General features: G+C 40.1%; 2 protein-coding genes across 3 annotated transcripts in view; one reads left to right on the top strand and one right to left on the bottom strand.

Annotated features, from left to right (window-relative positions):
• ZDHHC15 (zinc finger DHHC-type palmitoyltransferase 15) overlaps window positions 1–5,931 on the top strand; it is an 82,718-nt gene extending 76,787 nt beyond the window's left edge. The window contains exon 12 of one of the 2 annotated variants that reach the window (XM_008248848.4): window positions 1,739–5,931. Coding sequence is in view for 1 of the 2 variants with exons in the window: in XM_070067140.1 (XP_069923241.1) it covers window positions 1,739–1,791 (53 nt within the window). In the remaining variant the exon portion in view is untranslated. The remainder of the gene's footprint in view (window positions 1–1,738) is intronic. The other variant, XM_070067140.1, reaches the window with a different exon arrangement.
• A 4,477-nt stretch (window positions 5,932–10,408) lies between these two features.
• Window positions 10,409–23,811, bottom strand: part of UPRT (uracil phosphoribosyltransferase homolog) — a 126,512-nt gene continuing 113,109 nt past the window's right edge. Inside the window, exon 8 of the transcript XR_515197.4 lies at window positions 10,409–10,706. The gene's annotated coding sequence lies outside the window, so the exon portion shown is untranslated. The remainder of the gene's footprint in view (window positions 10,707–23,811) is intronic.

The raw sequence follows: 23,811 nt of genomic DNA, 5'->3' as shown, positions 1-23,811 counted from the left end.
ACACAATCAATTTAAGAACATTTTTTAAAACCTGTTTTTAGGAGCTTGCATTGTGGCAAAGCAAGTTAAGCCACCGCCTGTAATGCTGGCATCCCATAAAAATGCCGGTTTGAGACCCAGCTGCTCCACTTCTGATCCAGTTCCCCACTAATGCACGTGGGAAAGCAGCGGACCGATGACCCAAGTACTTGGTCTCCTGCACCCACATGGGAGGCCCAGATGGAATTCCAGGCTCCTGGCTTCAGCCTGGCTCATTTTGGTCATTTGGGGAGTAAACCAGCAGATGGAAGGTCTGAGTGTCCCTCTCTGTGTGTAACTCTGCCTTTCAAATAAATAAATACATTTTTAAAAAATCTATTTTTATTTATTTGAAAGGCAGAGAGACAGAGATCTTTAATCTGCTGATTCATGGCCCAAATGCCTGCAACAACCTTGTCTGGGCCAAGCTGGAGCCAGGAATCTGGAACTCAATTCAGGTCACTCATGGGGGTGACATGTTCATAATAAAAAAGAAAATTAAAATCACTCATAATCACACAACCTAAAGATAGCTCTTGTTAACATTTGTATCCATTCCATTATTTTCTATGAATATATTTTTCAACATTGATTCTTTTATTGTATTCTGTTTTGAATTCTGCTTTTTCACAAACACCAAAAGTAATTTCCCATTGAATCAGGGTACTTTATTTATTTAATTTATTCTTTGCTATTGGACATGTCTATATTATGAAAAAGATATTAATAATATCATTGAATTTGAATATTTTTCCTTATTTATAACCATTCCCACAGGATAGAACCCTGGAAACAAATCTGTTGTTATGAACTTTTAAAATACTCATGACCTAGCTGTTTTCCAGAAAGCCTGTAATAGCTTAAAATGGCTAGTTGAGGGCCTCCTACATGCCAGGTATTCCTTTAGATAGATTTCTTTTTTAAAAAAAGAGATTTATTTATTTCTTTACTTTGAAAGTCAGAGTTACACAGAGAGAGGAGAGGCAGAGCAAGAGAGGTCTTCCATCCGCTGGTTCAGTCCCCAGTTGGCCGTAATGGCTGGAGCTGCACTGATCCGAAGCCAGGAGCTGGGAGCTTCTTCTGGGTCTCCCACATGGATGCAGAGGCCCAAGGACTTGGGCCATCTTCCGCTGCTTTCCCAGGCCATAGCAGAGAGCTGGATTGGAAGTGGTGCAGGTCTTGAACTGGCGCCCATATGGGATACCGGCACTTCAGGCCAGAGTGTTAACCCACTGCGCCACAGCGCCGGCCTACTATGCTTGTTTTACAGATAAAGAAATGTAGGCTTACTGATGTTATTTTCTCAGAATCACAAAGATAGCAAGTGGCAAAGCTAGATTCAACTTCAGAATTGTCTAATTTCAAAATTCAGGTTTATCTCCTGTGAATTTCAAAAATATTTTTTAATCAAATTACTATATATTTCCCAAAGATAATGTGTAAAATACCAAATAGAAAGTAGGGGAAAAGAAACTAAATTATTCATGGATCTATACCTTCAACAGTATTTCCTCATTCTTTTGCTCCAGATACAATTTTTGGTTTAAAAGTGACTGTAACATTGTTTGTATAATTTTGCTTCCTTCTTTCTTCATTTGCAGCTTGTCCATACTATTCATAAATGTAATTTTAATGGTTGCATATTGTTGTCCAATGGATGCTGGGATGTGAATACTTACAGCTGTTCAGCTCACCTGTGAATTTCTTTTTCCATTCTCAGGACCCACCATCTCCCAAGAGGCTTACAGAGTTCAGTGTTGGGAACCATTCTAATCTTCAAAATAAGTCACCATGCTGGATTGAAAGCTTCATGATTTGAAAGCATTCTGTCAAATCCTTGCTTTGCAGATGTTTCAGGACTTTACAAATTGTTTAATGTACTGACTGAACTTCAGTTTGGTAGCAGTTAATTCAAGTCAGTTCTCTCTTCATTTCTCCTGCCCCAATCCATGAAAGCCTAAATGTAAAGTATAGCTTTTCATTCATCTTTTCAGGTAAAAGGGAATTTATAAGACTTCCTTGGAGTCTTTAGTTCCCCAAGAAAGACTATCAATCATATCTATAGGGTCTTCTGGGTATTGAAGGGAATCAGACTACAGACTACATTTGCTGCTTATGTGTATGTGTGTTGGTAAACATGTATATGTGCAGCACATCTATACAAAATTCTGCTAACTGTTGTGAAAATCAAGGTTGTTTTTTTTTAAAAAATAGAGGCTTTTATGTAATCATGCTTTTCACCTAAGGAGCAGTTTAAATATTTGCAGAGCTTTGAACCATCCCCATATCAGGTATCTAAGTTTGAAAGGGAGATTCAATGCGCTGTGACCAAGGTGCTCAAATTGGGAATTCAACAACAATGTAAAACCTGTTCTCTGTCACAGAGGTTCCTGAAAGCACCACAGTTAATAGAGAAGATCAGCTCAGATTTCGTTCCACTTTATTAAACATAATAATTAATGTTTTAAAGGTTTTTAGTACCAGGCTGTGCTAAAATTCTCCAATTACTTTTATTCATGTCATTGCTGCCTATCTTTATTTTAGCCTTTATAAATGACTTTTATGATGAAAAAAAAAAACCTATATGCCTAAGTTATAGACCATAGGTTTTCTCAAGGGTTCTAAGGATGAATTTCAGGTTTAATTACAACACTGTTCAAAGGGGTAAAGTTTCACAGCTGACATTAGCCTGAGGATTAGCACTAAAGCTCTGTGTTTGCACAGTAGGGGTTAATGTACAGATAGTGATAACTGAACAGTAATATGCCAATCTTTTTTTAACTTCAGTGGTGGCTCAGCCATTAAGACAGTTTACATCCATTTCCCCATTTATTTATAATCAGCCTTTCTTTCAGTCCTAGTGCCTGAATCAATGAATATGGACACTAATGCTGCTTCTTTATACTAATAATACCTGACTATTGATATTTCTTATTTTTCAACCAGCACTCTAGTGCCCAGCTGCTGACAATAAAAGCTCCAACTCTTACAGAGATCAGTGGGAGTTAGAAGCATCTTATAGATATCAAGGAATTGAACTCCTAGAGGTACGATTAGGTATACTAAATTATCCTCCTGAAATCTTTTTGAGTAAAAAAGAGTTACCTGTCAGATGATTCAGTGGTGGGGCCACCGTGGAACTGAGAAGGTGAGCCATCAGCTACTTAAAGCGACAACAAAGCCTGTTCATTTGGGTCTCCTAGGTAATTTTGATAAAAAGTGAGACTTTTAACAGACATTAAATGAATTGTGGTCAACAGTTCATCTGAGAGCATACTAGATATGTCTAAACATATTAGGGCTGGGAACTGTTGCTCAAACTCAAAATCCAAAAAGCAACCTAGAAGACTATGCACACTGGGTTTCATAATGAAATCTTATATATTCAAATAGAAAGATTACCCCTCTGCTCTCCCTCCAAAACACCATCTTATTTAGGTTTCTCTCAAAAGCTTATTTGGCCATCCACATGGTTTTACGATAGACAAGGCTGGCCTTCTACTCCTGTAGAGATGCACCTTTCTTTAAATGGAGGGCCATGACTTACTTCACAGCCAGTGGGCCTCAAAGCAATCTTCCTTATTCCCATCTATCTCATCTTCTGCCAAGAGTTTAGGCAGAGCAGCTGCTAACTATGATTCAAAGTCAGGAAGGATCAAGAATGTCTTTATTGCATAGAGTATATCAGTACTCAGTTGTCACAGAAATCAGGGCACAAAAGATAGCATCAAGTAAACTACTGGGAAGCACTGGAAGGCTAAATCTCAGGGGAGCCATAATGCAAAGCTAATTGTTTAATATCTTACAGACTTACACTGTCTTCAAAAGCCAAATAAATCAGGGTTTTGTCTGGGGGCTTGGAGATAAAAGGAAACCATATCCCTATCTTAGCACCTTGATCACTGTTTTATAGACTTGGATAAGATCTCTACCTATGGATCATTTGAGTATTGACTTCTGTATATAAGCATCCAACTGTTTGATTATTGATCAAAAAGACAGAGGTTTTTGTAATAATTCATGCACCCTGATATGGCTCCTTTCTTGCTTTTCCTTGGAGCCCTATTCAATAACCTCTGTGGGATCTCATTTCCCAATCTTTGGTACTTCTCGTCCCTATTTTCAAAATGAAGGTACTCACTGTTAGGATCCTACAGCTGAAAGGTGCTATGTAACTCCCTAGTGCTCTTATATGTCTTTAGTTGCAGGACTGGAATGAAAAGTTGAACCATAATGGTATTTCTAAGCAAATGAGTGTGTTCCATTCTTTCTTCAATACACTTGTTGCTGATTTTTTTCTTGCAGAACTTTCAGTATGTTGCTTAATATTCTTCCATTTGTTTCAATAATATCCTTGGGAAGATATAGAATAGAAATTATTTTCCCCGTGGTACAGCAGGAAAAAATTATTGGACAAAAGAGATGAAATGCCCTCCCAAAGAACATAGCTATCTTGAACAGAACTCACAGTTACCATGTCCAATAACTAGTAGAGTGACTTGGCTTCCCAGTATTGGAATTAGCATGGAGCAGCTTAGAACATTAAGAACAATCAGGACAGGTTAATATTCAAAGAGTCTGCTTTGTTCACAGTCTTAAAGTATGCAATTTATACAGCGCTTCTTTTCTGTGATAAAAATGCAACATATGTGCCTCTTGCCCCCCACTGGCACTGTGTGACACATGTTTCACACTGTATGGACTCAGCCAGTGCCATTATCTCTTTTGACACCCCTCATGGCAAATCCTAGGGCTGCCTTTGCCAGGGAAAAGAATGTGCTTCCCCATATTGATGCCAAATTGCACAAAGTGTAGACATCGAGGTCAGTAGAGATTTAAGCACAATCCTAGCAGGTATGTTTTAAGAATATTGAATATACATTGTAGTAATATGCACATGAAATTTAACAAGGCCCAAATCTACAGGAATATACCAGTCATTCAAAGCCTATCCCTTTCAGCTGTCATCACACTTAACCTACGTGAAGATGTGCATGCGCACAAACATTTCCCCCACCCCAATGCAGGCTGCCTGGTCACCAGGAGCAAACATTTTAAAGGAATGATTTTCTGTCCTCTTTTTTTTTTTTTTAAAGTCAACACTTACAACAAACAAAGAACATTCCATTGATAACATTCCTGAACCTCTGCACTCAGAGTGGCTAGGAGACTCAGTGCAAAAGATATTTTCTGTGCAGGGGCATAGAGGGCATCTATCAAGCTTGTCCAACCCTTCCAAAATCCCATGTTCCTAGAAAATCCATACATTCCATCCAATCAGTAGGAAGTGGTTGATGAGGTATGGTACATCTGCATTTCTTCAGGCATAGCCGTAATGTACCATATTAAATTGTAGCCTTTTGCATGTAGGTGTTATATAACATAATAATGAATGGGAGGCTCCTAATAGCATGCAATCCATGACTGTTTACTTCCCCAAAAGGGCTAGGGCTGTATCCTGCACAGTGTTTGAAACCATTTCTTGTGCTCTTTGGATCAGCCTGTACAAGGCCATTGGCAGAATGAGTTTTTAAAAAAATACAATGAATTCAATATGTCAGGAAATAGATTCTTAGAAGGGAATGGTATTAAAGGAAACAACAATAAGATAAGATGCATTCAAGGAATAATTGCTTTCACCCTGCTGGTTAAATCAGCAAAGGAACACAGCAGGAAAGCTCGGACTAGGTCTTGGGTTATATGAAATGTTTTGGAGAGCAAGAAACAGAAAAGCACTGGGGACCTCAGCAGTTAAGCTCAAGTTGCCAACTTGCTATAAATCTTTTTTCCACCAATCTGCTCAAAGTGATTGTATACAGTATTCTTAAAACCATGTGTCTTGCTGCAGAAATACTGACAAATTCTGGCCAGCTTTATCTTCCTATGTCCTTTATTAAAGGTATATCCATAAAATTATTGTTTCTTTTCTATATTATGGTTTTGTTGAACAATGTTGGCAAAGCCTAAAGTTTCAAACCACTCGGATTGAAGTTTCTACACATCTCATTTCATGGAGGTATAATGGAATTTATTCACTCTCAGGTTGACTGTTATGAGTATGTGTGGTAGGTAAATGCTTACGTAACATCTCATCTCCTGAATGCCCCATCTCCCTTATTCTCATTGTTTCTCTCTTATGTCCCTCATGAACATGAGTTGAGAAATTAGCAGCAATGGCTTTTAAGAGAGAAAGCAGAATAGTCTGGTGGCACTTAAATCATGTTCAGTCTCTACTCAGCTTCATACATCCTTTGCCTTTCACTCTACTATTGTGAGAAGTAAAAAGAAAAGGAAAACTTATCTTATGGGCCTAAGGGTGATGTAAACTCCAGTTGGCTTCTTTTTTTTTTCACACTAAAAACTATGTTTATTGTCCAGATACATGCCAACTGAAGAAAGAATACAGTGGTCTTGAGAAAAGAACGTGGCCAGCGCCGCGGCTCAATAGGCTAATCCTCCACCTAGCAGCGCCGGCACACTGGGTTCTAGTCCCGGTCGGGGCGCCGAATTCTGTCCCAGTTGCCCCTCTTCCAGGCCAGCTCTCTGCTGTGGCCCGGGAAGGCAGTGGAGGATGGCCCAAGTGCTTGGGCCCTGCACCCCATGGGAGACCAGGAGAAGCACCTGGCTCCTGCCTTCGGATCAGTGCGGTGCACCGGCCGCAGTGCACCAGCAGTAGCGCGCCAGCCATGACAGCCATTGGAGGGTGAACCAATGGCAAAAGGAAGACCTTTCTCTGTCTCTCTCTCTCACTATCCACTCTGCCTGTCAAAAAAGAGAGAGAGAGAGAGAGAGAGAGAGAGAGAGAGAAAAGAACGTAGTAGCCTGCTTGCTCCTGAAATATTTGAAGAGACCCTCATTAAGTTAAGACCCAAATAAAGGTTCCTTCAACGATGTGCCATTTACACAAAAAGTTCTTTTCAGTAATAATGGAGAAAGCCCCCCAATTAGCCAACCAGGAAAGCCAAAATCATTGAAATACAGAGCATTGAAAGCTGAAGTTTGGAACAGTCAATGTTGACTGACAAAATAATAATGGAGAACTTGAATCACTTAGGAGAGGCTTAATCCATAGAGTTCAGGCTTACTGCAGAACCAAAAACATGTGTTCTATTCTAGTTAAGCTTATAAAAACAAGTTCTTTACCCTTGGTAAAGATCTCAAATACTTCTGCTGAAAAGCCTATTTCATTTATTCCAATGCATCAGCTATAAACAGTTTGAATTGATATCACAAGCAACATAAAAACATTCATACTATACTAGAATTAAAAGACAAGTAAGTTCTCTCTGGATTAAAAAAAAAGATAAAAGAATAAATCTTTATAGAAGAATATTATTTAAGTAAAGATTACTGAAGAAATTTAAAATAGATATTTAAGAGGAAACTTTAATATATAGAGATAAATAAAGGTGTACTAGTTTGCACAGTGCTTCACACAGGGACACAGAAACATATTGACATGCACTTTCTTCCTGTTATAAGCAACAAATTTTTTCAAATGTAATTTTATCACCATATGCAATGACGTTGAAATCCTAGTCAGTTTCTCTTGGAAGATTGAAATATTCATGCTCTCACAGAAGCATAATGTTTCAGTGGTTAGACTGCCAACTGTAGAGAAGTGGAAAGATCTTGATAGCAAGAAGTACGTTTTAAGCAAACCTTTCTTTAAAAAAAAAGATTTATTTATTTATTTGAAAGGCTGAGTAACAGAAAGAGGGAGAGGGAGAGGGAGAGGGAGAGGGAGAGGGAGAGGGAGAGAGAGAGAGAGAGCTTCTATATTCTGGCTCACTCTCCAAATGGACACAATGGCAGGGCTGGGCCAGGCCACAGCCAGGAGCCTGAAACTCCACCCAGGTCTCCCACATGGATTCTGGGGCCCAAGAACTTGGACCATCTTCAGCTGCTCTCCCAGGCACATTAGCAGGGAGCTGGATTAGACATGGAGCAGCTGGGACACAAACTGGTGCTCCAATATGGTATGCCTGCATCACAGGCGGCAGCTTAGTTTGTGCGCCACAAAGCTAGCCCTGAAAACTTTTTAAAAGCAAGTATTTGAATGTGTTTATTGTTTTTTTTATAGATTTATTTATTTTATTTGAAAGTCAGTTACACAGAGAGAGAAGGAGAAGCGGACAGATAGAGAGGTCTTCCGTCTGCTGGTTCACTCCCCCATTGGCCACAATGGCTGGAGCTGCAAGGATCTGAAACTAGGAGCTTCTTCCAGGTCTCCCACGCAGGTGCAGGAGCCCAAGGGCTTGGGTCATCCACCACTGATTTCCCAGGCCACAGCAGAGAGCTGGATAAGAAGTGGAGCAGCCGGGGCTCGAACCGGCGCCCCTATGGGATGCCAGCACTGCAGGCAGCAGCTTCACCAGCTATGCCAGAACGCTGGCCCCGTGTTTATTGTTTTGAAGGAAATTTTCCTCAGAAACCTAAAGTGAAGTACTCAAATCAATCTTGCAAATTAGTGCAGTCTCAGACCAAGAGCTGGACAATGTCGGCAAACTCTAATTTAAATCTGGCTACAAAATAAATAAATCTGGCTACAGCATGTAAGAATTGCAATGGAAATAAAACTATTTACAGGGAAAGCAAAAGTTTAGCTATAGGAACATTAAAGAATGTAGGTTGCCAATTAGTAAAAAATTGTCATTAGGTTACACTTACCAACCTACTATCATCCTGTACATCAATATTTAACTCATGTCAGTGTTATTTTTAGTGATACTGACATTGGTTTTTAAATGTCAGAAATGGGCTTTTAAAGAGAATTTTCTATTATAAGCATTATGCTCATTTTCCCTCTCAAATCCCTTGACATTTATTGGATCTTGGAAGCTGCATGCATACAGTTTTAATAGCTCTTTTTTTATTATTATATGAGAGGGAGAGACAGAGACAGAGAGCTCCCAACTGCTAGTTCACTCCCCAAATGTCCAGGACTGAGGCTGGGCCAGGGGAAACCAGAAGCCAGGAACCCCATCCAGGACAATTAGAAAACACTTATTAGAGTAATGAGCTTCAGAGGGACCCAACACAAATGCAAATCTGTAGTTCCTTCTGAGTCATAAAGAATCTGTATAGCAGACCTACCAGGTGTTGTGAGGGCCCTGTGAGATGGAAAAAAGTAAGGGGAAACACTGGGGACATCAGCAAAGGGGAGATAGGAAAAGGTACATTTTAAACCCTTTTTCATTTTCTAGATAATTTTCAATTTATTTCAAATGTTTTTTTTTTAAGATTTATTTATTTGAAAGACAGAGTTACAGAGAGAGGTAGAGACAGTGAGAGAGGTCTTCCATCCGCTGGTTCACTCCCCAGATGGTCAAAACAGAAACCAGGAACCAGGAGCTTCTTCTGGGTCTCCCACGTGGGTGCAGGGTCCCAAGGACTGGGGCCATCTTCTACTGCTTTCCCAGGCCATAACAGAGAGCTGGATTGGAAGAGGAGCAGCTGGGACTTGAACCAGCACCCATATGGGATGCCGGTGCTTCAGGCCAGGGCTTTAACCTGCTGCGCCACAGCACCGGCTCGTCAAACGTATTTTCAATCTATAAAAGTTGCAACTTTGTTGAGGGTAAATTAATTTATCTCATCTATGTCTATTGTATTAGCTGAGTGACCCAGAGACAACTTCAGATTTGCATTTCTATCATTGCCTTGGTCTGATTCTCTTAACAGTAACAACTGGAGCACCTATTTCTAAACGGTTTGTAAATACCTTCATTTGTCATGGACTTATGAAATTTCCCATTTTTTTATTTATCAGAAAGTTTAAGTCAACTTCAGTTCAGCCAAAGTCATCAGAAACAACTTTGCATCCATGTGACTGCTTTTTAAAACTTATCATTTGATGTTTTTACCCTTGAACTTTTTGGAGTACCCTTATATATGCACCCAACATTGGAATACCTAAAATATATAAAGCAAACATTAACAGATCTGAAGAGAAAGAAAGCATTATGATAATAGGGAACATCAGTATCCCACTTTGGACACGGATAGATCACCCATTGTAAGGATGATATTCAGTAAGAGAACATTAAACTTAAACTAAACATTAGACCAAATGGAACTCACAGGTTTATATGGAACATTTCCTCCAATCAGAGCAGAACACACTTCTCAAGAGCACACAGAATGTTTTCCAGAGTAGATAATATTTTAGACCTCAGAATAAGCTTCAACAATTTTTTAAATTGAATGGCTTTTTTATATTTAACAGTTTTTTAACATTTTGCTGTATTCACTTCATATGTAAATATTATATACATGTACGTACAATTTTTCTTGAAAGCAATATCATGTAATCTGAGATTCATTAAAATGGTCATAAAGTGAGGGAAAAAGGGTATATTATTAAGCAGAGGGTATATAACTGTATTCTTTTTAAAAAATTTATTTACTTATTTGAAAGAATTACAGACAGAAAGGGAGAGACACAGAGAGAGCAATCTGGTTCACTCCTCAACTGCCAGCGCTGGGCCAGGCTGAAGCCAGGAGTCAGGAGCTTCATCCAGGTTTCCCGCATGGGCACAGGGGCTCAAGAACTCGGGGCCATTTTCCAATGCTTTTCCCAGGTCATTAGCAGGGATCTTGGTTGGAAGTAGAGCGGCCGGGACAGGAACTGGCGCCATATGGGATGCTGGCATCAACAGGTGGTGGCTAAGCCGGCCTCCATGTAACTTTTCAGTGAAATAAACAGTACAGTTGATAAATTTTAAAGTGTTTACATTACACGGAATCTTTCTAGTACTACCCAATCTAGCTTTTAAATCTATTTCTTCATGATAATTCTCACTGTTGTAAGTTGCCATCCTTGTTAGCACTATTGAAAAACAATAAAAGTGGAATAGTAAGAAGGGAGGAAGAGAGGCACCATGCTGGAACTTATTTGAGGAGGGCTTAAATACTATTTTGGTCATAACATCTCTTTCAGAATATGAAAAAAACAACAGCTATGGACCCTCTCTACATAAAAAAATATATGCATGTGCATGCATACACACACACATGCACATACAACTTCACAGGGTTTCAAGAGACTCTGAAATATAGTCTAAACCATAATTAAAAATTCCTACCTTAAATTGTGCCAGTCTTTATAGAATCATCAAATCAAATAAATGTCCCTGTATATGACTCTATGCTACATTATTAAACTTGGTTACAAGTTACCAGTTAACAAGTTACCAGTAACGCAAATTACTGTTTATTATATTTCCAGAATTTGTTATTTCCATAATACTCCAGCCCATTACCTGAGACTTTGGAGCAGTTGGATGAGCAGCGCATGGTCGTTGCTAAGGATATCAGAGAGAAGGGCTATGTACACAGCAGGTACTATATAAAGTCTTCTCTTCAGACAACAGGGGACCAAATGTTTTGCATCAAATTAAAAGAGTCTTAACATGACAGCTCTTGGAATATTTAACTCATGTCAGTGTTATTTTTAGTGATACTGACATTGGTTTTTAAATGTCAGAAATGGCTTTTAAAGAGAATGTTCTATTATAAGCATTATGCTCATTTCCCCTTTTAAACTCCTTGTCATTTATTGGGTTTTGGAACTTGCATGCCTAAAGTTTTAATGGCTTATTTATTTATTTAAGACAGACAAACAGAGAAATTCCACCTGCTGGTTCACTTGCTAAATGCCCCCCAACAACTGAGGCTGGGTCAGACAGAAGCCAGGATCTAGGAATTCAGTCTAGGTCTTCTATTTAGGAGGCAGAGATCCAACTATTTGAGCCATCACGTGCTGCCTCCCAGGTTGTACATTAGCAAGAAGTTAGAATCAGCAGTGGAATCAGGACTCAAAGTGATATGGGGTGTGGGCTTCTTAACCGGGATATTAACCATCAGGTCAAACGACTCTTTTTTTTTTTTTTTTTTTTTTGACAGGCAGAGTGGACAGTGAGAGAGAGAGACAGAGAGAAAGGTCTTCCTTTGCCATTCGTTTACCCTCCAATGGCCGCCACGGCCGGCGCGCTGCGGCCGGTGCACCGCGCTGCTCCGAAGGCAGGAGCCAGGTGCTTATCCTGGTCTCCTGTGGGATGCAGGGCCCAAGGACTTGGGCCATCCTCCACTGCACTCCCTGGCCATAGCAGAGAGCTGGCCTGGAAGAGGGGCAACCGGGACAGAATCCGGTGCCCCGACCGGGACTAGAACCCGGTGTGCTCGCGCCGCCAGGCGGAGGATTAGCCTAGTTAGCCGCGGCGCCGGCCTGTCAAATGACTCTTAATAGCTCTTTTGAAAAATGCTTATTTATTCCCCTACATTTGAAAAATAGAGCAAGAGTGCACATGCACAAGAGATCTTCAATCTGCTGGTTCACTCCTCAAATGTCCACAACAGCCAAGGCTCAACTAGGCTGAAGTCAGGAGCCTGGCACTCCATCTAGGTCTCTCATGTGGGTGGCAGAGACTCAAGTACTTGAGCCACCATTTGCTGTCTCTTAGATGCTTTAGCAAGGAGCTGGATCAGAAGTGGAACTGCTTGCTGCTAACTAGCACTCAGGTATGAGATGTGGGCAACACAAATGGCAGCTTAACCCATGGTGCCACAACATTGGTTCTTAAAAGCTTTTATTGTGTATGAATTACTACTAACTACATGGCTGTGTTTCTCACAGTGTGGACCCTAAGGAACTACCCAAAAGAAGCAGAAGACACAATCTCTGGATCTCATACAGGGCCCGAAAGAGTTCATTTTCCTACAGCCAGAGTGGAAAAACCTGGTAATTCGTAGACCATGGGCTAGAATATGCATAAGGGTTTCATGTAGTAAGCATCAGGAAAAATTATTCCTAGAAAGTGGTCTGGGGGCTGATGCCATGGCGTAGCAGGTAAAGCTGCCGCCTGCAGTGCCGGCATCCCATATGGACACCAGTTCGAGTCCTGGCTGCTCCACTTCCGATCCAGCTCTCTGCTATGGCCTGGGAAAGCAGTAAAAGCTGGCCCAAGTGTTTGGGCCCCTGCACCTGTGTGGGAGACGCTGAGGCTCCTGGCTCTTTGCTTCGGCTCAGCGGAGCTCCAGCCGTTGCGGACATCTAGGGAGTGAACTGGCGGATGGAAGACCTCTCTCTCTCTTTCTCTCTTTCTCTCTCTCTCTCTCTCTCTGTCTGCCTCTGCCTCTGCCTCTGCCTCTCTGTAACTCTGCCTTTCAAATAAATAAATAAATAAATCTTTTTAAAAAGTGGTCTGAACCTGCCTACCGAAGTTTAAAAACAAAACTTTTAAGAATCAAATTGTTTTCAAGTAAATTCACTATATTCCCAAACTCAAGAATATTAATGACACCCAAACTATCTAGCCCCCAAAATGGTGAAATTCACATCTGGCATCCTACAAAAAGTTACTAGGAATTCAAAGGAGCAGTAAAATACAATTTAAAAATCTATCAATAAAATCAGACTCAGAAATGACAGATAACAGAATTTGTAGAAAAAAATATTAAAACAGTTACTATATATTCCATATGTTCAAGAAGGTAGAAGAAAATATAAACATGTTAAGGAGAAATATAAAGGATAAAGATAATGAAATCCTAAAATTATAATTTTATATTTATTTATAATAATAAATTCTAAAAATATAATCAAGATAATGAAATTCCAAAAATTCCTGAGGCAGGCATTTGGTGTGGCAGTTAAGACACTAGTTGGGATACCTGCATCCCATATTGGAGAACCTGGGTCAAGTCCTGGCTCTGCTCCTGAACCCAGCTTCCTGCTAATGCATCCCCTGGGAGGAGCAGTGATGACTCAAGTCAGTCAGGTCCCTGCCATCCATGTAGGAGGCCTAGAGTGAGTTCCTTGGCCCTGGACATTTAGGGAGTGAACCAGTAGATGGTAGCTTGCTAGCTCACTCTCCCTCCCACCCTCTCTCCTTCCCTTACTCTGTATGTGTCTGCCTCTCAAATAATTTTTAACACTCTTTAAAAATGACAAAGATGAAAAATATACTGGGTGGTATTAACATGATTAGACATTGCAGTGTAGTGATTAGTGAACTTGATCATATATCAAATTTAGATAGTTTTAAAACTGTGTAAAATTAAATAGAAAAAGAACAGTGAGCTAGGGGGCCTCCTCAAGGAGCTTAATATAAGTTTAATTGTAGTCCTCAAGGGGAGAGAGTAGAAAAACATTTTGAAGAAATAATGGTCAAAGGAGATCAATTACAGAATGGTGGTATGGAGCCGGTGCTGTGACGCAGTGGGTAAAGCTGCTGCCTGCAGTGCCCGCATCCCATATGGGTGCCGGTTCAAGTCCTGGCTGCTCCACTTCCATACTGTTCTCTGCTGTGGCCTGGGAAAGCAGGGGAGGATGACCCAAGTCCTTGGGCCTCTGCACCCACATGGGAGACCTGGAAGAAACTCCTGGCTCCTGACTTGGGATCGGCTGGCTCTCTCTCTCTCTCTCTCTTTCTCTCTCTCTCTGCCTCTCTGTAGCTCTGCCTTTCAAATAAATAAATAAATAAATCTTTAAAACAATGGTGGTATGAGGAGCTCCAAAGAAACTCTTCCCAGAAAAAAAAGAAACATAATTATTGAAAATTATTTTTAAAACGACCATTTTAAATCTCTGAAAATGGTCCCAAAAGCATACAGCAAATGAAGAAACAATGATTCAAGGAAATCTCAATCTCACTATAAACAATGAGAATCTGTAGCATTCGAAGCACAGCCTTCTCTCATTTTCAGCACCCATGAACACCCCTCCACACACACACACACACACACACACACATGCACTAGATTAGTATGATTCAAGCTATACCCTAGGGGGGGTTGCAGCCAGAAACATGAGGAACCCTCTTCCCCCTAGTTACCAATGAAGGCTCTGGTATCTATCCTGGAGTAGGAGGCCACCAACATTGCTCACCCCATCCCAGTTCCATGTGGTAGAAGGTCTATCCTAGGCATCTGTCTTTTGAGACTCCTCATCCTCTAGCACACAACCATGAGACAGAAGTTCTATCTGAGCTAAATCAGGCTGAGAATACTAAGGTTCCAATCACCTTCAAACAAGCTTGCTTAGGGCCAGCGCTGTGGAGTAGCCGGGCTGAGCTGCAACTTGCAGCACCAACATCCCATATGAATGGCCTGATGGAGTCCTGGCTGCTCCAGTTTTGAGGCAGCCCCCTGCTAATGTGCCTGGGGAAGCAGAGGTATATGGCTTAAGTGCTTGGGTTCCTGCACACATGTAGGAGACCCAGATGAAGCTCCTGGCTCCTGGCTTTGCTCTGGCCCAGCCCTGGCTATTACAGCCATTTGGGGAAGTAAACCAGTAAATGGAAGACTTTTCTCTCTCTGCTTCTGCCAGCAAATAAACAACACAATTTTAAAATAAGCTGAGGACTAAAGAATTCCCCAAAGATATACAAATGTACAATAAGCATATGGAAACATGCATAAATCATTAGTCATCAGGGAAATCTAAATCAAAACCACAATGAGATAACACCTCATACACACAGAAAAATTATAATATACATATAAAAATCCCAGGATATTATAAATATTAGCAAGGATGTTGCAAAAATTGGAATGCTCAAATATTACTGTTAGAAATACAAAATGATGCAACTCCTGTGGAAAATAGTGGCCATTCCTCAAAAAGTTAAATACAGAATTCTCATATGATCCAGAGAGTCCACTCCAAAAGAATTGAAAACAGAAACTCAGATACTTTATACCAGTGCTCATTGCAGACTTTCTTCTTTACAATAGTCAAAAGATAGAAACAGTACAAGTGTCAATCAACAAATGGATACACAAAATGTGGTAAATACAATGAAATATCATTCAGCCATAGAAGAATGAAATTCTGATGTATGCTACAATATGGATGAACCTTATGAAGCTAAGTGAAATAAGCCAGACACAACAAGGACATATGTTATATAATTTCACTTATATGAAATATACAGACTACGCAAATTCATAGACATAGGTAGGTAAGAGATAACCAGGACCTGGGAGAGGAAAGAATGGAGAATTATTGCATAATGGTTACAGAGTTCCAGTTTGGGGTAGAAAAAGTTGTGGTTTTTCTTTTTAAAGATTTATTGAAGCCGGCACTGTGGCATAGTGAGTGAGGCCACCGCCTGTGGTGCCAGCATCCCATATGGGCGCTGGTTCGAGTCCCCACTGCTCCACTTCCAATCCAGCTCTCTGCTATGGCCTGGGAAAGCAGTAGAAGATGGCCCAAGTCCTTGGGCCCCTGCCTCCTTGTGGAAAGACCTGGAAGAAGCTCCTGCCTCCTGGCTCTTGGCTTCGGATCTGCACAGCTCCGGCCATTGCAGCCAATTGGAGAGTGAACCACCAGATGGAAGACCTCTCTCTCTCTCTCTCATTTATTTGAAAGGCAGAGTTCCAGAGAGAGAGAGAATGGGGGAGAGAAAGAATTCTTCCTTTTTTTTTTTTTTTTTTGACAGGCAGAGTGGACAGTGAGAGAGAGAGACAGAAAGAAAGGTCTTCCTTTTTCCGTTGGTTCACCTCCCAATAGCTGCTGCGGCCGGCGCACCACGCTGATCCGAAGCCAGGAGCCAGGTGATTCCTCCTGGTCTCCCATGGGGTGCAGGGCCCAAGGACTTGGGCCATCCTCCATTGCACACCTGGGTCACAGCAGAGAGCTGGACTGGAAGAAGAGCAACCGGAACGAGAACCCAGTGTACCAGCGCCGCAGGCAGAGGATTAGCCTGTTGAGCTGCAGCGCCGGCCAAGAAAGAATTCTTCCATCAGCGGGTTCACCCCCTATTTGGCCTCAACAGCTGGGTCTGGGCCAAGCTGAATCCAGGAGCCAGGAGCCAGGAGCCAGGAGCCAAGCACTTCATCTAGGTCTCCTATATGGGTGGCCAGGACCCAGGCATTTGGGTCATCTTCTGCTGCTTTCCCAGGCACATTTGCAGAGAGCTGGATTGGAAGTGGAGGAGCTAGGACTCAAACCAGTGCCCATATGGGATGCCAGTGCTGCAAGAGGCAGCTTTACCCACTGCACCACAGTGCTGACCACAGGGTGGAAAAAATTGGGGAAACAGATAATAATGATGGTTGCACAACATTGTAAATGCAATTAATGGCACTGAATTGTACAATTAAAAATTTAAAATGACGAATTGTATGTGTGCATATTTTACCACAAAAATTAAAACTTTTCCTTGGCAAACAAAAGTGAGAGAATATGATGTTGATAAAAACTGCCTGTATAAGCAATGGAATATTATTCAGCTATAAAAAAAGATAAAATTCTATCATTTTCATCAAAATGGTTGGAACTGGGGGACATCATGTTGAGTGAAATATTGTGGACTCAGAAAGACAAGTATGGCCGGCACCGCGGCTCACTAGGCTAATCCTTTGCCTGCGGCACCAGCACCCCGGGGTTCTAGTCCCGGTTGCTCCTCTTCCAGTCCAGCTCTCTGCTGTGGCCCGGGAGTGCAGTGGAGGATGGCCCAAGTGCTTGGGCCCTGCACCCCATGGGAGACCAGGAGAAGCACCTGGCTCCTGGCTTCGGATCAGCGCAGTGCACCGGCTGTAGCAGCCATTTGGGGGGTAAACCAACGGCAAAGGAAGACCTTTCTCTCTGTCTCTCTGTCTCTCACTGTCTAACTCTGCCTGTCAAAAAAAAAAAAAAAGACAAGTACTGCATATTCTCCTTTATATGTGGGAGTTAAAAAAAATCAAAAAACAAAAAAAGAAATATTGGTGTGTATCAGTTTTCCCATAAATACAGCATTTTATCAATCTTTGTTTTAAACCTTTGTCAATCAAATTAAGAATTATACACCACTACAGTTTTAATGATTTGTAACTATTTTAAAATTTAATTTATATGAGTGAAGTTGAACATCTTTTCATTTGATTATTCAATATAGCCTTTGCCTATTTCCCTACTAAAATATGGCCTTTTTACTTTTTTAAAGATTTATTTATTTATTTGAAAGAATTACAGAGAGACAAAAGGACACAGAGAAAGAGAGACTGTCCATCTGCTGATTCACTCCCCAAATAGCTGCAATGCTTAGGGTTATGCCAGGTCTAAGCCAGGAGCTTCTTCCAGGTCTCCAATGTGGATGACAGGGGCTCAAGCACTTGGGCCATCTTTCACTGCTTTCCCCGGTGAGTTAGCAGAAGGCTGGATTGGAAGTGGAGAAGCAGGGACTCAAACCGGCGCCTATATGGGATGCTGGCACTGCAGGCCGCAGCTTAAACCACTGCACCACGGTGCTGATCCCTATTTTTACTTTTTATTTGTTGAATTCTATTTGGTGGAGGATTAAGCCTTTAAGTATAATGTAAATTAAAGATGTTATCTCAGGGACTGACAAATAATAATTTCATACAATTATATAATTTGTATAAAATTATGCAATTTTACACAAATAATGTTTATTGTTATGCAACTATAAGCATATAACTACAATTATAATTTATAACATAATTCTAAATGAATTTATACATGAATATTTCTTTCCTTAGCTGATTTAAAAAGTCATCATACAAAACAGCACATATAACATATAGAAATATTTGGCAATAACAGCACAAAGGAGGTTGTAGGGAGTAAAATCAGTCAGTAAGGAAATGATGTTGAATCATTCATGTAGATGAAACAATGGAAAAACAAAGAAACAATAAAAAGGTTAATATAACAAATTCTGTAAGCATATGTATTTATTCTTAGGTTCTTTGAAAGACATGAAAGTTATGTTAAGTAATAATTGTAATATATTGTTAGATGTTTAACATATATAGACAACATATGGCATAATACCAGAACAAAGAGGAGGAAGAGGAAATAAAGTTATAAGGTAGTAAAGTTCCTTTTTTTAAAAAAAAAAATTTATTTATTTATTTGAAAGGCAGAGAGAGAGAGAGAGATCTTCCATCCACTGGTTCACTCCCCAAATGGTTTCAACGGCCGGAGCTGGGCCAGTCCAAAGCCTGGAGCTTCTTCCAGGTCTCCCTCATGGGTGCAGGGGCCCACGGACTTGGGCCATCCTCTACTGCTTTCCCAAGCGATAACAGAGAGCTGGCTGGGAAGTGGAGCAGCCAGGACTTGAACCAGCGCCCATATGGGATGCCAGCACTGCAGGGGGTAGCTTTACCCACTACACCACAGTGCTGGCCCCAGTAGTAAAGTTTCTGAATATCATTGTAATTAAGTTAGCAGGAATCTATGATATTGTGATATAACAGGGCATGTACACTTAGTTGGTCTCTGCCCCTAGTTTCTGGTGCAGGGCTCCTAAAATCTCTAGTACCTCTTAAGTGATTGTTTTTGTGTATGCTACTGGGATGTCTCCTGTTTAGGGACTCCTGGATGTCTTTAGGTTGGAAGCTGGTTGCCTGTAGAACCAACCATGTGATTAGAGGGTTGGATCTTTCAGTTCCACCCCCTCCCCACCCCAGACCCCTAGGGAGGGTCTGAAGGTTGAGCTGATTATCAGTGGTCAACGATGTAGGCAATTATGCCTATTATGCCTACGTAATGAAGCCTTCATAAAATCCCAAAAGGACAGGGTTCAGAGATCTTCTGGATTGCTGAACATACTAAGGTTCGTAGAAGGTATTATGCCCAGAGAGGGCATGGAAACTCCAAACTCCTTTACACATTCTTTACCCAATGCATCTCTTCCATGTAGATGTGCATATGCATCCTTTGTAATAATATCCTTTGCAATAAACCGTAAGCATAAGCATTTCCCTGAGTTCTGTGAGTCATCTAACAAATAAATGGAAACTGAGGAGGGGGTTTGGGGGACCCTCATCTTATAGCTGACAGATCAGAAACACAAATAACACAACATAGGACTTGCAACTTGCATCTGAAGTGGGAGGCAGTCTTGTGGGACTAAGCACTTAACTTGAGGGATCTGACAGTAGCTCCAGCTAGAAAATGTTAGAACTGATTGAATTAGAGGACACTCAGCAGGTGTCCACTTGCGGATTGATTGCTTGGTGTGTGGGAAGAAATGCCCACACATCTTATATCAGAAGTGTTGCGCTGAGTGAGAGTAGGAAAAATACTTTGGGTTTTCCCCTATCTCTAATAGAATCTCAAGTAGATTCCCATAAATTCAAATGTACAGATGTTATGCACTTAAGGATTGTTCGACTTACCATTTTTCAGTGTTACAATGGTGCAAAAGGAATATGCATTCAGTGGAAACTGTGCTATGAATTTTGATCTTTTCCCAGGCTAGAGATACGCATTACTATGCTATCTTGAAAAGCTGGTCAGGGGCAGCAAGCCACAGTTCCCACTCAGCCATGTGATCACAAGGGATAAGAACTGACATGCTACAGTGCACAGTGCTGCTAAGCTGTGAGGTTTAATAGGTTAGAGTATTAAATACATTTTCAACTTGTGATATTGTCAATTTATGATAGATTAATCTGAACATAACCTCATCCTAAGTAAGGAACATCTGTATATGGTGAGCCTTAGAGTCTAGAGTACCCAATATGAAAATAACTTGAGAAATATTCATTAGAGTTTGCAAATAAATAGTCTATTTGAGGTGACATATCATTTTAAAAACAAATTCATCCATATATTTTTTCTAAAAAATAAAGATAAGAACATGTCTAATATTCTAATATGCATTTGTTTATTAACTTGTTTGTAACAGAACTATAATGACTATAATACAGTCTTTGTGAAGGCAGGGACTTCTTTGTTCACAATTGTATACTCGTGCCAAGAACAGTTTTTGGTATATGGAAGGTACTTAATAAATGTTGAATGAACTGATTTACCAGGATTTTATTTAACATGAATAAAATCCATGTTGGACAAGAGTAAATTTTAAACATAATATTCCTTTATTTTTATTATATTGGTAATTAGGTGATTTAATGGGCATATTTGTGCAGTAACTTTTATAAGAAATAATGGTTATTAAAATAAGAAGTATTTTTGATGAACTAGAAGGAACAGTTAAGAGATTTGAGTTCCTAATTTGAGCTCTGCATAACGTATGGACTTGAACAAGTCATTTCACTTTTAAAGATATGTTTCCTCATTTGATTAATGAATAATTCTCTTCCTATCTCATGAAGATTTGACATTAAAATTAGATGATATAAAAATAATTGTAGACTATACCATCTTGTATGTTTAAGTGTAGAATTTGGTATGTTTTCTAATACTTAGGGAATTTATAGTGCCTTTCAATTCAATTGGTTGCTTCTTTTTACAAAATATCATGCAAAGAGCAACTACAAGAAAACTGGAATGACTATACTATCATCAGTCAAAATACATTTTAAACAAAACATGTTAATAGAAAAAAGATATAAAGATATAAAGATACTCAGTAGTGGAAGTCAGGAATTATTTTTCCTAAGACAATGTGGTAATAAGTGGAATTAAGACACCTCTCTTACGTAACATTGTAAGGGAAGTTCCAGCCACAGTAATTAGGCAAAAAAGAAATAAAAGGCACCCAAATTGGAATGGAAAAAGTAAAACTATCTATATGCTGATGACATACTCTTAGATATGGAAAATTCCAAAGAATACACACAGAAAAAAAGCCCATATCTAATAACTGGATTCAGCAAAGTTGTAGGATATAAGATCAACACACAAAACCAGCAGATCTACATATACTAGCAATGAATAATCCAAAAAGAAATTAATAATTCCATGTATAATAGCATCAAAGATAATAAAATATTTATTTGATGAATAAGCAAGGAGGTGCAAGACTTGTGTCCTAAAAAGTACAAAACATTGTTGAAAATTATTAAAGAATACCTTTATAAATGGGAAGATATTCCACATTCATGGATTGGGAGAATTAGTTCTAAGATGTCAATACTACTCGAGGGCCAGCGCTGCGGCTCACTAGGCTAATCCTCCGCCTAGCGGCGCCGGCACACCGGGTTCTAGTCCCGGTCGGGGCGCCGGATTCTGTCCCGGTTGCCCCTCTTCCAGGCCAGCTCTCTGCTGTGGCCAGGGAGTGCAGTGGAGGATGGCCCAAGTACTTGGGTCCCTGCACCCCATGGGAGACCAGGAGAAGCACCTGGCTCCTGCCATCAGATCAGCACGGTGCGCTGGCTGCAGCGGCCATTGGAGGGTGAACCAACGGCAAAAGGAAGACCTTTCTCTCTGTCTCTCTCTCTCACTGTCCACTCTGCCTGTCAAAAAAAAAAAAAATACTACTCGAAATGATCAACAGATTCAGTATAGTCCCAGTCAAAAATCTCAATGGCTTATTTTTTTAGACATGGAAAAGCTGGTCCTAAAATTCATAATGATTTGCAAGACTCCCCCCACCCACAAATAGCCAAAAAATCTCGAGAAAGAATAATAAAGTAGGAGGACTCATACTTTCTGATGTCAACACTACTACAGAGCTACAGTAATCAAAACTGGCATAAGGACAGACACATAGGGTACTGGAATAAAATTGTGAGTCCAGAAATAAACCCTTAATTTATGGTCAACTGATTCTTAACAAGGATGCCAAGACAATTCAATGGGGCAATGACAGCTCTTTTCAACAAATAATGCTTAGATTACCAGATACACATATGCAAATTCCTTCTTTATACCATGCATAAAAATGAACTTGAAACAGATCACAGATTATTCCATTTATATCTAATGTTCAGAATAGACAAATCCATAGGGCAAGAAAGTATATTGGTGGTTGCCAGGGAATGGGGGATGGGGAATGGGAAGTGACTACTAATGAGTACAGGGTTTCTTGTTGGTTTGCTGAAAATATTTTCGCATAAGATTGTGGTGGTTGCTCAACTTTGTGAATATATTAAAAATCACTGAATCAAAAACTTTAGTTATTTTTATTATATGTGAATGCTATCTCAATATTTGGTTGGAGACAAAGGTATGAAATCCTACTTATATAAAGAATATGTGCTCATACTAACAAGAGAGAGATGAAAGAAATGTAGATTTCTCTACTTTTTGGAGGACTTAGGATGATAAGTGTGGGTATGATACTGTTATAACCATACAATTATTCCCCACATCACCTCAACTTTCTTTTTCTCCTACCTGATACAGTGGTTTTGGGACCAGGGCTAAAATTCTACTTGCCAGAGCCATGATAATATTTAATTAAGAAATTGTACAGTAGTTCCCCAATTATATGCAGTTTAGCTTTCTGTGGTTTCAGTTATCCATGATCAACTAGCATCTGAAAATATTACATGGAAAATTCCAAAAATAATTAATGAGTTTTAACTTCCCTGCTGTTATACGCATGTGATGAAATCCAACACTGTCCTGCTCCATCCTGCCTGAGTCATCCTATTGTCCAGTGTGTCCATGCTGCATATGCTACCTGCCTATTAGTCACTTAGAAAATCTATCTATCTCAGTTATTAGATTGACTGCTATGCCTGTGCTCAAGCATCCACTGTTTTGTTTAATAATGGCCCCAAAATGCAAGAATAATGACCTGGAAATTTGGATATGCCAAAGATAAGCTGCCAAATGCTTCCTTAAAATGAAAAAGTAAAAGTTCTTAACTAAGTAATAAAAAAAAAGCTGTATGCTGAGATTGCTAAGATCCATAGTAAGAACAAATCTTCTATCCATGATATTGTCAGGAGGGAAAAAGAAATTCATGCAGGTTTATCTGTTGCATCTCAAACTACAAAGATCACAGCCATAGTCCATAATAGGTGCTTAGTCGGGATGAAAAAGGCATTAAATTTATGGTACGGTACTATCTGCAGTCTCAGACATCCACTGGGCATCTTGGAACTTATTCCCCATAGATGACAAAGGACAACTGTAATTTT

The sequence above is a fragment of the Oryctolagus cuniculus genome, chromosome X (assembly GCF_964237555.1).
Source record: "Oryctolagus cuniculus chromosome X, mOryCun1.1, whole genome shotgun sequence".
Classification (NCBI taxonomy): domain Eukaryota; kingdom Metazoa; phylum Chordata; class Mammalia; order Lagomorpha; family Leporidae; genus Oryctolagus; species Oryctolagus cuniculus.
Note: the sequence above shows the minus strand (reverse complement) of the source record. Positions and strands in the feature narration are given on the sequence as shown.